The sequence below is a fragment of the Rhinolophus hipposideros genome (assembly GCF_964194185.1).
Source record: "Rhinolophus hipposideros genome assembly, chromosome: 18".
Taxonomy (NCBI): Eukaryota; Metazoa; Chordata; class Mammalia; order Chiroptera; family Rhinolophidae; genus Rhinolophus; species Rhinolophus hipposideros.
The window spans coordinates 58,078,348-58,093,514 of record NC_138064.1 but is presented as its reverse complement, the minus strand read 5'-3'; the positions used below and the strand labels follow the sequence as shown (position 1 = coordinate 58,093,514).

The 15,167-nt window shown below is 40.5% G+C and overlaps 1 protein-coding gene and 1 long non-coding RNA gene across 8 annotated transcripts in view; one reads left to right on the top strand and one right to left on the bottom strand.

The window, feature by feature from the left end:
- The window catches only part of LOC308510532, an 83,387-nt gene extending 68,923 nt beyond the window's left edge, over positions 1–14,464 (top strand). The window contains exons 4-6 of the long non-coding RNA XR_013995363.1: positions 111–177; positions 4,008–4,488; positions 11,897–14,464. This is a non-coding gene — a long non-coding RNA (uncharacterized lncRNA). The remainder of the gene's footprint in view (positions 1–110; positions 178–4,007; positions 4,489–11,896) is intronic.
- The window catches only part of BLVRA (biliverdin reductase A), a 104,358-nt gene that overhangs the window by 67,255 nt on the left and 21,936 nt on the right, over positions 1–15,167 (bottom strand). For all 7 annotated transcript variants that reach the window (XM_081079909.1, XM_081079911.1, XM_081079914.1 and 4 more), the window contains 2 exons: positions 4,216–4,337; positions 1,703–1,822 (listed from right to left, as the gene is read on the bottom strand). In XM_081079909.1, coding sequence (XP_080936035.1) covers positions 1,703–1,822; positions 4,216–4,337 — 242 coding nt within the window. The remainder of the gene's footprint in view (positions 1–1,702; positions 1,823–4,215; positions 4,338–15,167) is intronic.

Genomic DNA, 15,167 nt, shown 5'->3' with positions numbered 1-15,167 from the left:
TCAATATATAATAAATAGGTTATTTCACAAAAAGTGAAAGGTTCTCGTACCTGCTGGCATAGCTGAAGCAGAAGTTTCACAAATTTTCTTTCTTTTTTTTTCTTTTCCAGTGGTCTTCGTACTGGATTTCTTCATTTTGAAATGACGGGCAACTGCATATATAGACCTCACTCTAAGGTATGTATCAAGCAATTCAACTTTTTCTTGTAATGTCAGATCTTTTACCAGTTTTTCGGGAGCTCTTACAGTATTAGTAGTGGCACTTCATATGGCTCCCATGGTGTTATTCAAGGTGTATGGTATCACACTAAACATGATAAAAAATACACAAGAATTGAGAGGGAACACTTTTTACTGTGATATGCAATTTACTAAAGAGGTGAACAGCTCAGGTAGAGATTATTAACATCGCATAGTGTTTTTTAAGTGGTTACTCAAAATACTTGAGCTCACTGCAATAGCAACAGGAGGTAGTTACAAAATGATTATAGTAATATATAGTATATACTACAGTTACTTTTATGCAGTTATGATTTATTTTGCATTTTTATATTTGTTTACATTTCTCTTGACTGTGAATGGTATCATATACCATGTGTGTTTGTGTGATTAAATTTTGATAAATTTTAACTTTTTATAATAGATTTCTGTATATTTTACAGTAGTAAATTATAAAATGGATTAATGTTATGCATTCATGGCATACCTAATTTTCTTAATTTTTAAGTATTTCTAGGCTACAAGTTTGTGAGTTTTTTCAAATTGTCTCAAATCTCCAAAATGTTTTCCAATATATTTATTGAAAAAATCCACATATAATTGGACCCGTATAATTTAAACCCATGTTGTTCAAAGGTCAACTATATAAGCATGTGAATTACATGATAAGGTTTTAAAGAAAATACACTCTGGTAACAAAGATGGTTAAGGGAAACCAAAGAAAGGTGTTTCTGCCCACACTACAGTTGGCATGATAAAGAGGGAGCAACTCACTCTTGGGGAACAGCATGGTGGTAGCAGCTGTACTTTAATGTAAGAACTTAGAAGGGAAGCTGAGATTCATGGAGGCAGCTAGCATGGCCTTCTTAGCTGCCAGGTGCTGTATGGGGCTCCTCCTTCCAGGCTCGGTCCCACCAAATGTATGGAGGGCTCCAGGCTTTTCATTCAAAGGTGGGGTAGGGGGGCACTTCACTTCTCTTGCTCTGTAAATAATGTCATCTCCCATCTCCGATGCCACCACTACCTCATATTAAAGGAACTCTCAGAGAAATTTCACAATGTTGAAAGTGCAAAGCATAAAATATTGGAAGCTGATCCAAACTTAAAAGGACTATGACAATTTGCCAAGGCACAGAAAAGACGCTGGCTCTACATCCTAAGTTATATGGTGAGAAAAAGGCAAACACTGTTCAAATTACTCTCAGTAAATTTTTTACAAATTACAAAATAATTTAATTCTTAATGTTTCTCATGTTTTAAATTGAAGTGTAAATATTAGTTTTACTATATTTTTATTTCCTTATACCTTTTTAACCAATAGTGGGAGTTTTTAATGTTTTGAAGAAAATTTTTAAAGCTAATGGATCCACTTAATTTTCCCCATTGATTGTTAAGACTCCTTTGCGAGACTTCTGATTGCCCAGTCATTTATACAGTCCTGCACTACTGTGCAAGGCAAGGACTGCCTGCACTGAAAACCCACCTGATGTAGTCCTCATGGCTGGTGCTTTCGCTACAGATATAAGCAACCTCAACTTCTTGGCTGGAAAGAGCATCTTCCAAAGAAATCTGCTGAACTTCATCAATGCATTTGAGCTCTCGTCTGTTTGAGAATAACAGAGAAATGGAACTTGAAAGTAGGCAGAACACTGGCTTAGAATAAATGAGCACCATCTTTTTCCCTTCCTCCCAACAACATCCTGATGATCAGCTTTTGGAAATGAAGAAATTAATTTCCTCCCTCCCACTTCCCGGGCATTTTCCACCATAGTGAAAAACGGCCTCAGGATTAAAGTCAGAGGACTTGGCCCTGTGTGCTAATAGCCTGTACGATATATTTGAATTACTTCATATCTAAAATAAAAAGCACTGATCTTAGTTTATCTCATGATAAGTGATCTCTACGGTCATTGCCACCATCAAACACCAGGCCAAATACAGTGGCTACAAACCCAACTCAAACCCAACGTGCTAGCACCTTTGAAGTGCAATTTGCTGTGTGACTTCAAGCTCCTTCACATATATCATGGCCTCATGATAGTCAAACGGAAGACAGGTGTCCCTGCCTCCTTTACAGCTGAGCTGACAAAACCCAGAGAGACAGTAGCTGCCATGGCTAACTAGTAGCTGGGCCAGAACATGAACTGTAAGCCTTTTGACTCTTACAGAGTAAGAAGGAGCTCCTGAGTTAGAAGAGCTGAGAGCTCTGGCCATGTGCACACTACCCTAGTTCACAGGCTGGAGCAGTGGAGCAATCCTCCAGTGATGGATGTCACAGAGTAAATGGGGCAGCCAACAGAAGGCTCTCAGCTTACTCAGAGCTCCACTCAAGCTGCAGTAGACAGAGGGCATTTGGGGAAGTTTGGCTGCCAAAGGATATAAGGGTAGGTTTCTTCCTATGTGGGCCACCCAGTCTACATTGCTCAATTTAACCAATACTTATTGTTTGCCTACTGTGTGTCAGGTACCCTGTGTAAGATCATAAAGAATGAACTAAAAGTCCTCTGCTTCCAATGAGCTCGCAGTCTGGTAGACGGAGGAAGACACACACACACAACACAAGCCCAAGCCTAACATGAGAAATGTCCGGGGATACATGTGGTAGAGTCAAGGAAGCAAGGAAAACCTAGTTTAGCATTTCAGAAAAGGTTTCCTGGGGAGGGCATAGGACTTAGCAGGTAGGTCATGAGGAACAGGGTATGTGAAAAGGGAAAAAGTGTGATAATGGCAGGGATGCAGTAGTGGGTATCAGCTGGCCATTTTTCCACATGACCTGGGTACTTCAGGAATTCCCACTGCATCACTCATGGAAGCCAACTGAAAAAGGACTGAGGCTTAACGGAAAAGAGGCTCTGCTTTATCATGTTTGATCAGAGCTTCAAATACAGGTGCAATGGGAATTATAGTATGGCTAAGAATAATTTTCATCTCCCATTTGTGTGCAGCTCCCTTAGAATCTTACTGGGAGGGGGAGATTGACCAACGGTAGATTCCCAGTACTTCTGGGTCTCCCTAGTGGCCCAATGTCCACTTTAAATCTTTAAAGGAAGGGCCAAATTTAAGACAGGCAAACTGGAAGAAAGCAGGTCCCATAAATTAAAATATAAAAGAAATCTGCAGGGACCATCACAATAGTTACTTATGCTTTGTCTAAATATTTATTTGATTTCTCTCAAGCACTAGAAAGTAGAGATGTGCCTATCTTGCTCACCCCCATATTTTCTCAGCCAACATAATACCTATATCTAGTTCACAATTAATATTGATAAATGATGTCACACACTGTTAGTATGGTGAGTAGTGTGTGTGTGTGAGGAAGTGGTGAGGAAGGAGCTGAGCATGGGGCAGGAAATAAGAAACATAGTGATAAATTTGGTTTTGGTTGGTTATAGGAGAGAAATGAAGCTTAAATGAAAAGTAGGGTTCAAAATTATCAAACAGAACACATGGTGTTTAAGAGATGGGCTTTGGAATGAAATAGACCTATATTCAAATCCAGTTCTTAGACTTTCCAGCTGTGTGACCTCAGGTAAACTACTTAAACTCTCTGTGGTTCGGTTTCTTTATCTATAAGGTAGAGGTGGTTGATAATGGTATCCACGTCTAATAGTTGGTAACATTTGCAAAGCCTAGAACCACTGCATGAATGGCTGTTATCATACCTGACGTAATGATTCGCTGTTGCACCCTTCAGCCTTATTTCAGGCCAGCCCATCACATGTTCATTGTGCTCCTTCTGTAACTGTCATTTTCCCTAACTGTGCTTTTGCCTTGGTTGTTCTTTCCAGGCTGACTCACTGCATATCCCAACTGCAGGCCAGCATTCTACAGACCCATCTGAACTTCAGATCTTGTGGGGCGGGCCCTGAGCAGTTCTCTGGAATGACCCTGAAGCTGAATCTCTCTCCTGGGTCTGGAGAATCTCCATGCCCCGAGGCCTACTCCATCCCAGTGTGCTTCCCATGAATTACAAGGCACAAAGCAAATGAGAGCCACCTGGACACGAAGCCAATCAGGTTCAGGAATGCTGAGGAAGCATGTGGATTCCGCAAGTCCCTCATCCGCACGGAACCAGCTCTGCCAACACCAACAACCACGACTCCAAACTTCCTCTCAGGCTAAAACACAAGGGACCAAGGTGGGGTTTAAAAACATTTTAGGCATCTAGCAGAGAACAGCAAACAAAGACATGTCAGCAGGATGACTCATGGTCCAGAGAAGCAAAATAAGGAGCCAATCCAGAACGCGCAGAAGCCGCAGCATATGAAGGTCAGATAAGACACTCCCTGAAACAAGAGCTCAGAGAGAAGTCAGCTCCACCCAAACCATGCATATTTTTTTTATGGTTAAAGTAAATTTTTACTCATAAACTGCATGACACAAAGAAAATGGAGGAAATTAGATTTGTCAAAAGTAGAAAGTAAAAATGACTCACATTCTCAACACCTATATATATAGATAAGTATGTTAGCATTTTGGTAATTCTTAGGTTTTATATTTTTCTCTGAATATATGTATATGTGTGTGTGGATACATAGGTGTAGTCAGTTTTATTTTTGTTTCACAAAATGCAATTGCACTGTTTTTCATACTGCCTTTTTTCTTCACTGAGTGGAAAATTTTACATAGGCATCTTTAATCCACATCATTTATTTTAGCTTCAGGTATAATACTGTTCCATTTTAAAAAATACTAAAATATAGTTAGCATAAAGTATATTATTTTCAGATGTACACATATTTATATACCTAAATATTTTATATACCTACATATTTTCAGATGTGCACATATTTATATACCTCAATATTTATATACCTAAAGAAGTGATCACCATGCTAAGTCCAGCAACCATCTGACACCATATTACAATATTATTGACTATATTACCCATGCTGTACATTACATCCCCATGACTTATTTCTTTTATACCTGGAAATTTGAACCTTTTATTCCCCTTTACCTTCCCTCACTTATTTTATTTTTCAATTACAGTTTACATTTAATATTATTTTATATTAATTTCAGGTGTACAGCAGTGATTAGACATTTATATAATTTAAGAAGTGATCCCCTGACTAATCTAGTACGCACCTGGCACAATACACAGATATTACCATATTATTGACTATATTCCCTATGCTTAACTTTACATCCCCATGACTATTTTGTAATTACTAATTTGTACTTAATCCCTTCACCTTTTTCACCCTGCCACCAATTCCCTCCCATCTATCACCCCAGTAAATCTAGTACCCATCTGACACCATACATACTTATTACAGTATTATTGACCATATTCATTATGCTATACCCTACATTCCCATGACTATTTTGTAATAACCAATTTGTATTTCTTAATCCCTTCCTCTTTTTCATCTACCTCCCAATACTTCTCCCAACTGGCAACCATCAAAATGTTCTCCGTATCTATGAGGTTTGGGTTTTTTTTTGTTCTTCATATTACATATATAAACAAAATCACACTGCATCTGTCTTTCTCTGTCTGACAAACTCCATTCAGCACAACACCCTACAGATCCACCCATGCCACCGCAGAGGGCAAAAACCCAGCCCTTTCCAAGGCCTAGAAATATTCCATTGTATATATGTACTACTTCCTCTTTATCCATTCATCCCTCTACGGACACCCAGGCTGCCTCCACATCTAGGCCATTGTAAACAATACTGTAATGAACTTATGGATGCACACATCCCCTTGAAGTAGCATTTTGTGTTTCTTAGGATGAATACCCAGAAGTGGGATTTCAGAGTCTTTGTCTCTTGTTATAGACTTTGTTTTAAGGTGTATTTTGTCTGGTGTAAGTATTGATACTCCTGCTTTTCTCTTGTTTCATTAGCATGAAATACCTTTCTTTCATCCCTTTACTTTCAGTCTATGTGTGTGTCTTTCGATCTGAAGTGAGTCTCTTGTAGGCAGTCTCTTGTATATTAAGGGTCTTGTTTTCTTATCCATTCAGCCACCCTATTTTTTTGCTTGGAGCACTTAATCTATTTAAATTTAAAGTAATTGTTGATAGATATGTAGTTATTACATTTTTATGATTCATAGTTTTGATCATCTTTTTTTGTCTTAAAGAAGTCCCTTTAACATTTTTTGTAATACTAGTTTGGTGGTGATTAACTTTTTTAGCTTCTTGTCTGGGGAGCTCATTATCTGTCCTTCAATTCCAAATGATAGCTTTGCTGAGTAGGATAATCTTGTAGTTCCTGGCTTTTGACCACTTTGAGTATTTTGTGTGACTTCCTTCTAGCCTGCAAAGTTTCTGTTGAGAAATCAGCTGATGGTCTTAGGGAGCTCCCTTGCAGGTAACTAACTGCTATTCTCTTGCTGCTTTTATGATTCTTTGTCTTTAACCCTTGCATTTTAATTATAATGTGTCTTGTGTGGGCCTCTTTGGGTTCATCTTGTTTGGCACTCTGTACTTCCTGGGCTTGTAGGTCTATTTCCTTCATGAGGTTAGGGAAGTTTTCTGTCATTATTTCATTAAATAGGTTTTCAATTCCTTGCTCTCTCTTCTCCTGGGACCTGTGATGCGAATGTTGGTATACTTGATGTTGTCCCAGAGGCCCCTTAAAATCTCCTGGTTTTGGATTTTTTTTTTCTGTTCTCATTGGGTTTTTTCCTGCTACCTTATCCTCTAAATCATTAATTCAATCCTCTACTTCATCTAATCTATTGATTTCCTCTCATGTATCCTTCATTTAGTTATTGCATTCTTTATTTCTGACTGGTTCTTTTTTATATTCTCTATCTCCATTTTTATGTTTATCTTTTTGTTGAACTTCTCCCTGAGGTAATTCAGCACCCTTATAACCAGTGTTTTGAACTCTGCATCTGGTAGATTGTCTCCATTTTGTTTAGTTTTTTTTCTAAAGGTTTGTTCTGGTTTGTTTGGGAAATGTTTCTTTGTGTCCCTATTGTGGCTGCCTCCCTGTGTTTGTTTCTATGCATTAGATAGGGCTGCTCTGTTTCCTTGTCTTAGAAGCGTAGCCTTACATAGTTGGTGTCCCGTGGAGCCCAGTGGCACAGTATCCCTGGTCAACTGACCCAGGTGCTCCAGGTGTACTCATTGTGTGGGCTGTGTGTGCCTTCCTGTAGTAGTTGAACCTTGATTGCAGGGAGTCTAGTCTTCCTCCCCACACAAGAATGCAGGATATGGTGAGGCCAAAAAGGAACACCAATGGAGCCACGGATAGGGAGTTCATACCACTATATTCTCTATGGCAACTGGCCAAGACGCAAAAGCAAATATCCACCAGTACCCCAACAAGGGGTCTTCATGCACCTCAGTCTCGCTGGCGGCTGGGCAAGACACAAGAAGTAGGATCCACACAATCTGCAATCCGCCATACACACTTGCTAACCCCACTTGCTAGCCACAACCTGCCATCTGCTTCTCTGCCAACCAACCAACCAATGCCCTAGCATAGCCATAGCAGTTAAATTAGTGGCTAATGGCTAACCAGTTAATAGCTGATGGCCACCCAGCCACAGCTGATTACAGCTGATAGCCATCTAATAACCGAACCAGCACCTTTCCACGTGAGGCTGAGAGCCTGTAAATTGCTGTCTGGGACTCTGTGTCCACAATGTCAGTGAGAAAAAGTGACCCTCAGGCTGATTGGTTGTGAGCACTGGCTATGACTACAGTGGAGGAGCTGTTGTGCAGAAGAGGATTTGCTTTAATAAGTGTCTGGTGCCTGCAATTCTGCCCTTTGGGTGTCTTGTAGTTGGAGGAAGCCGAGTGATGCTCTAGCTCAGTAGGAAGCTGGCTACCAGAATGGCCTGGGAGGGGCCCGACCACAAGCCAAGTCCATCCAAAGATTGTGACCTGCCTGGGGTCACCTGGTATGAGCCACAAAGCAAACTGCAGATGGCTGCCAGTCGTGGTGGGCTTGGAGGTGCCTTCAGAGGACAAGTCAAAAACCGAGGTTGGCTGCGCTAATTCTCAGCTTGGGGCTACTCGGCAAGATATATGGGACATGCCGAAGCCAGATGCTGCTTGTTTGGGGTTTGTGAAACATTGAGGGATTTCAGAAAAGTCTGCAGTATGAGCCAAGACAGGCCAATTGTATGGAAAACCCACTGGAAACAGCTTGGGTGAGCCCACAAGTTGGGTGGGGCGGGGTCTCAGGGAATCACCAGGGCATGGCAAACAGTGTTCGCCAGGTTGATGGAGAGTTAGTTATGATGGCAACCTGCGTCTGCAGGTCAGAAGAGGGAAGGGATCAACAAAGAAACAACGGACTGCCAGCACCTGAGTCTGGGAGAAAGCTAGTCCCTCAGCCTCCGCTCCAAAGCCAGACAACTCAGCTCTCCACCTTGAGCTGCCACCACAGTGCTGGAGCTCAGAGAGAGTGGGTCCGTCAGTGAGTAAGTCCATGAGTGGGCCCTTTAAGAGAAATGCCTAGGACTCTTGCAGCCCTTTGTTTCACTCAGCCACATGGGTATTTTGATAGGGATTGCACTGAATCTATAGATTGCTTTGGGTAATATGGACATTTTAACAATGTTAAATCTGCCTATCAATGAGCACAGTATATGTCTCCATTTATTTGTATTTTCTTCAGTTTCTTTCTTCAGTGTCTTATAGTTTTCTGAACACAGGTGTTTTACCTCCTTGTTTAAATTTATTCCTAGGTATGTAAATTTTTTCATGCAATTGTAAATGAGATTGTTTTTTTTTCTGATTTTTTTAAATTTATTAGTTTCAGGTGTACAAGACAAGGTACTATTTAGACGTTCATCATTTATATCCCTCACACTGTGAACCCCCCTCCCCCCATCCACTATCCCTCCGACCTCACACCGAGCCATCACATTATATATATAAAATTATAGTTGGCATTCATTAATGTTTAGCTTCTGGTGTACAATGCCATGATCAGGCATCCACAGTATCCCTGAGGTGGTCTCCCAAATAGGACACATGTTCATCGGATACCCAACAAAATCTTTACAACATTGAATACATTCCCCAAATTAATTTTCAAAAAGCCCTGAGGCCATCTTGTGGTTACCAGCTGCTTCCTAATCCCTTCACCTTTCCCCTTATCCCCAATGCCCCCCCTCCCCCCACCCATCTAACAACTCTCGGTTTTTTCTTTGTGTCTCCAAAACTGTTTCTGATTAGTTCATTCACATATTCTTAATTTCTCTTTTTGACAGTTCATTATTGGTGTACAAAAATGCAACCAATTTCTGAATATTAATTTTGAATTCTGCTACTTTACTGAAATCACTTATCAATTCTAATAGTTATTCTGCTGTTCTGATTGGGTGTTTTCTGCTACCTTGTCTTCCAAATTGCTGAGTCACTTCTCTGCTTCACCTAGTCTACTGGTGATTCCTTCTAGTGCATTCTTAATTTGTTACTGTAGTTTTCATTTCTGACTGGTTCTTTTTTATGGTTTCTACATCCTTTTTTATACTTACTATCTCTTTGTTTACATTCTCACTGAGTTTATCTATTCTTCCTCTAAGATCACTGAGCATCCTAACAACCATTGTTTTGAACTCTATCTGGTAGGCTGCTTGCCTCCATTTTGTTTATTTATCTGGTGTTTTCTCCTGTTCTTTCATTTGACATGTATTTCTGTGTTTCCTCACTTTGGCTGCCTATATTTCTTTCTATGTATAAGGTAAATCTGCTTCATTTCCCAGTCTTGCCCGGTTGGCTTGATGTAGTAGATGCCCTGTGGGTCTCAGTGGCACAGTCTCCCAAGTCACCTGCACTGGGTGCCCCAGGAGTGTCCCCTATGTGGGATGTGTGTGCCCTCCTGTTATACAAGAGCCTTGATTGCTATTGGCACATCAGTACGTGGGATGTACCCTCAGGATGACTGGCTGTGGGTTTGGCCATGTTCATAGCTAATGAGCTTCTGTGCAGGTGGCTTATCCCACAAAGCAGGATTCACCCATAGGCTCTGGTGCCTGCTGAGGCCACCCTTTGGGTGTGCCGCTTATGGAGCTAATTAGGTGATGCTCTGCTATAATCTGAAGTCAACCTCTATGTATGTTGGTTCTGTGGTCTCTTAAGCACGGTTCCGGGACAGGCCTACTCTGTGACGGGGAAATGAGATGCCAAATAGTCAGAAAGAACAATCTAATGTTTTGCATTTACTGTTTACAAGGATCAGAAAGTTTGACAACACATTGGTTGGCATGGGAAACAGGCACATTCATACATTGTAGGAGGGAGAGAAAAACAGGACCCCTCTGTAGAGAGCAACTTGGAAATATTTATCATGCAATACTCTTTGCTCCAAAAATGCATTTCTAAGAGTATAGTAAAATGACTTAGGATTATTGTAATCATTGTTGTAACAGCAAAAGATCAAAAATAACGAATGTAAATGTTGTGACCACTAGGCTGGTTATATAAATTATGGTGTACCACTAAAATGGAATATCACACATCTATAAAATATAAGAAGGAAGTTCTTTATGTATTGGAAGGTATTAATCTCCAAGATATATTGTTGGGTGAGAAAAGCAAAATACAGACCACTGTAACTTGTGTGGTATAATATTGTGTAAAAAGAATAGGGGGGGATGCTGAAAGAAAAAAAATATTTGTTGTGTATGTTAGAATCTCTCTGAAAGGACAGCCGTGAAAACAGTAACATTGATTGCCTAAGACCGTGAGAAGCTGGGAGGGAAGAGAACTTCTCGGCATAAATCTTGTTTCTAAATCCTTTAAAACTTTGAATCATGTTGAGTATATTAGTTATCTAAAATACAAACACCCAAGGGATTCTCTGAGCAGATGACAATTCTACATCTTGTACAGCCTTTGGCTTACTCCAATCTCCCTTCCTGGAGATCCCTCTCCAGTGCCTGGCATCCTCTGCTGCCCTACCTCTGGGGCCCTCTAGTGATCATGCCCTGTCTCGTACCCACAAATCATCTGACTCCTCACACTCTAGGCTACAGTTACCACTTCCACTCACCCTTTCTGCCCAAGTATAATCTGGTTTTCATTACCATACCTCTCTACTTTATTACAGGTCACCTGAGACCTCATTGCTAAACTCAAGGGCTTATCTTACTGGACCTTCTTTAAATTCACTCCTTTCTTGTCTTCTCTCACCTCACACTGAGGTTTTCTTTTCACACTTCACCACTTCCCTTCGCCATCCCTAGATGTTCATATTTCCCAAAGCTCTGTCCTTGTCCCTCTGTTCTTTTCTCTTCCAAGGGGTGGGGGGTGGGTTGGGAAAACCCTCATTGTTAAGGTTTCCATTACCACTTTTATGCTAAAGACTCCAACATTTTGAGCCATAAACCATTCTCTACTCCAAGCTTCAGTTCCAAGAAGAAATGCAAACTGGGCATCACCACCTGACCACCTCCACCTGACTGGCTGTGCTCTGAACTTCTGAGCAAAGGCCAGTGGCTCCACAAATTCCATCAGGCACCCAGTTTGAAACACTTGAAACCCTGGGAGTCATTCGTGCCTTCAACAAATATCCTCTGAAATCAAAGGCCTGATTGTGGCTAGTGGTCCTTCTCCACCCTTCTCTACACAAGTTTTCCTTGAAATTTTCTGTCATGATTTCATTTTTCTACATTTTCAGTGACCCACCAAAGGCCTGGATTGTATTACAAGATTACCAAACAATTTTTAACAAACAATTTTGTTTGTTTTTGCAGTCCGTTGACATGGATTGAAGAGAAAGGGCCTGGTCTAAAACGAAACAGACATTTAAGCTTCCATTTTAAATCTGGGTCCCTGGAGAATATGCCAAATGTAGGAGTGAATAAGAATATTTTCCTGAAAGACCAAAATATATTTGTCCAGAAACTCTTGGGCCAGGTCTCTGAAAAGGAACTGATTGCTGAAAAGAAACGAATCCTGCACTGCCTGTGGCTTGCGGAAGAAATTCAGAAATACTGCTGCTAAAAGAAAAGAAGAAAGCAACAGGGCACTTCCAGGATGGAACCATAGTTTCACTTTTATCAAGAGTTGACCTTTACCTCTATTCATGCAATTAAACATGTCTTCGGTAAACAGGATTTGCTTATTTTCACGAGTTGTGTTGGGAGTGATATTTGGGAGTAGAGGCAGATGTAGTGCGGAGCAGGAAAGAACTCAGCTTGTTTAAGCTGAGTTAAATGCTTTGTATGCCTGATTTAATTTGCTCTTCCTTTATCCTCCAGCCCTAGTAGGAGGGTTTTACCAGGCTTGTTTTCATTAGTGTGTGGGAAAATCTTGTTTGAAATAACCCACGTAGTAAATGACAGAACGTCTTTAAATCCCACTCGTGCACTAAACCACTACAAAATAGTGCCTTGAACCCTCTTAAGTGCCTACAAACAGTTTCTGAATTATCCTATCATTTAGTCAACTGAAATTTAGTGAGGACAAACTATGGGTGAGGGGATACCTAGATGAACAAGGCACACAGACAGCTATACTTGAAGTCAGAGAAAGCAAGGTAACAAAAACGAGATAAGTGAAGGGCAAAGGAAATTCACAACATGGAGGTATACTTCCAGGGAGAAAGCTCTAGAAAACATTTCATATAGCAGAAATGACACTTGAACAGGATGGACAGGATTAGCTGAATATAGACAAGAACAAGGGCATTCATGGAGTCAGAAACATCATGGCTTGAATCCCTATTCTGTCCCTAATACTCTGTGACTTAGGGCAATTTACTTAACCCTCATTTTCCTCATCTACAGAACAGAGGTAATAGCAACATGTTGTTAATAGGTGTTTTGTGAGGATTAAATGGGTGCACAGCATGGGGTACTGTACAGCACATTAACTATATGTTACATCATGAAAAAAGAAAAAGAAAAAACAAAGAGACCGAGATATAAGCTGTAACACAATTTAATAATTTAAATTAAAATATATTCACACAGTGGTTGCTAGGGGTTACGGATCAGGGAGGCTGTGACAATAAAGTGGTAATAGAAGGGAATGTTTTGGAGAATCTGAATTCTGATGATAGTGATAGGTACACAAATCTATGCATGTATTTTAACTCACATAACTGTACACCAAAACAATGGTGAATTTTACTGTTTGTAAATGTAAAACATATTTATACAAAAAATAACATATTTTCATGAATACATGTAAGTGAAAAGGTAAACATTTACTACATTAGAACAGCTGTGTTTGGGAGGCTGAGACTGGAGATGGAGACAAAAGGAAGAAGAAAATAAATATAAGAGAGGGGCCCTGAACAGACCAGCAAAGATAAGGTGTAATGCCCAAGGGCCAAGGAGTACCCTCTGTGTCTAAGGTCTTTTCCTCTACTCTCAGAAAGGGAAAGAGAATGACCTAGAGGAAGGTAAGTAAAATAAAGAGAGTAAGTACAGAATTAGGGAAGTGAGGAAGTGATGAGCAGGCAGAAAGTAAAGTAAGGAATAGACAGATTTGAAACATGTTATGGTATCACTAGTTCAATAAGTTCCATGAGTACAAATACCATATCTATCTCTATCTACCTATTGATAGAGATAGACAGATAGATAGATTAGATAGATAGATAGATAGATAGATAGATAGATAGATAGACAGATAAATAGACAGATAGCTAGTTTTTACCATTATAGTCATAAAGCCAAATCTACAGTCTGACAGTGTTTTGTTACATAAATTTTAGTGACTGATTAAATCAATGAAATAATAGGATTTACAGCATGGAATGTGAGAAAGAAAGGAGTAGGACATCAGGCTTTGAGTCCAGGTAAATAGAGGGCAGTGGTGCCCTTCCCTGAGAAGAAGCATATTGGGAGCAGGTGAAAAACAGCAAGTCCAGCTTAGGTGACAATGTGTTAGGATGCCTGTGGAACCTTAAATGAAGACGAGCACTCCAGGCTTCTGGAGGTATGTGTTTGGTCTCTGAATGTTAGAGACCCTGACTTAACGTCAGGCCTCTGAATGTCAGGTCTCAGACAACTTGACTTACAGATAGAGCCACGTCTGCAAGAAAACAACAAAATGTCTGTTGGCGGGCACCTGCAGACAGAGCCAAACTTGCGATAACAGAAAACACCACAAAACAGCTACTGGCTTGCAGGCAGTCAACATTTTCTGTTCAAACAATGCTACTCTGTCAGAACAGACCCGATAAAACCCTCCTCACCCTGTTCTTCAGGGCTGCGAGTCTCCTTTAGATGTGCAGCCTGGACTGTAGCGGTCTTTGCTCAGTCCGATATATTTTTCTCTCTTACAATAAAAACTTTCTTAACTTTCCTGACCACGCATGTTCCTTTATTGGCCGACCTATCAGTATGGATCTGGAGTTGAGGAGAAAGACCTGGTTGGACACATCCATTTGGGATATTCCTAAATATACAACTGGCAAAAGCTGTGGGGTCAGGTGAGTTCCCAAGGACAGTGGGGAGAGCGAGAAGTACCCTGGGAAACACAAACTTTTAAAGAGAGAAGATGAGCCTAAGAATGAGTCTGGGAAGTCACAAGAGAGACAGACAGAAACCCTGGGGTGTCATGGGGATATTTCAAGAACAATGTCAATAGTGTCAAATGCTTCAAAGAAAAGGTTTGGACCAAATTTGGCAATACGGAGGCCACTAGTAACTTTCACCTGAGACGTTTTAGTGAAGCAGTGAGAACCAAGTCAGACTGCAGTGGGACTGGATATAAAAGGGAAGTGAGAAGGTGGTCACAGACACGAAATAGTAAGTGTTTAAGGAAGAAGAGAAGAGGGAATTGTTGGAAGGGAACCAAAGGTCTGGGAATGTTTTTAAACGGTTAAGAGGAAAAAGCCATCAAAGAAGGAAAGGTCGAAATTATAGGACAGAAGTGGTAATTGATGATTGATGTAACTGTTACTGGTCCAGGTTGTACGCTTAATGTTAATGCAAAGTTTCTCCTCTTTCTTCAGAACTTCTAAGACATGAGAATTTAGGTGAGTCATAAGGGCCTTCAGATAAGGGGTCA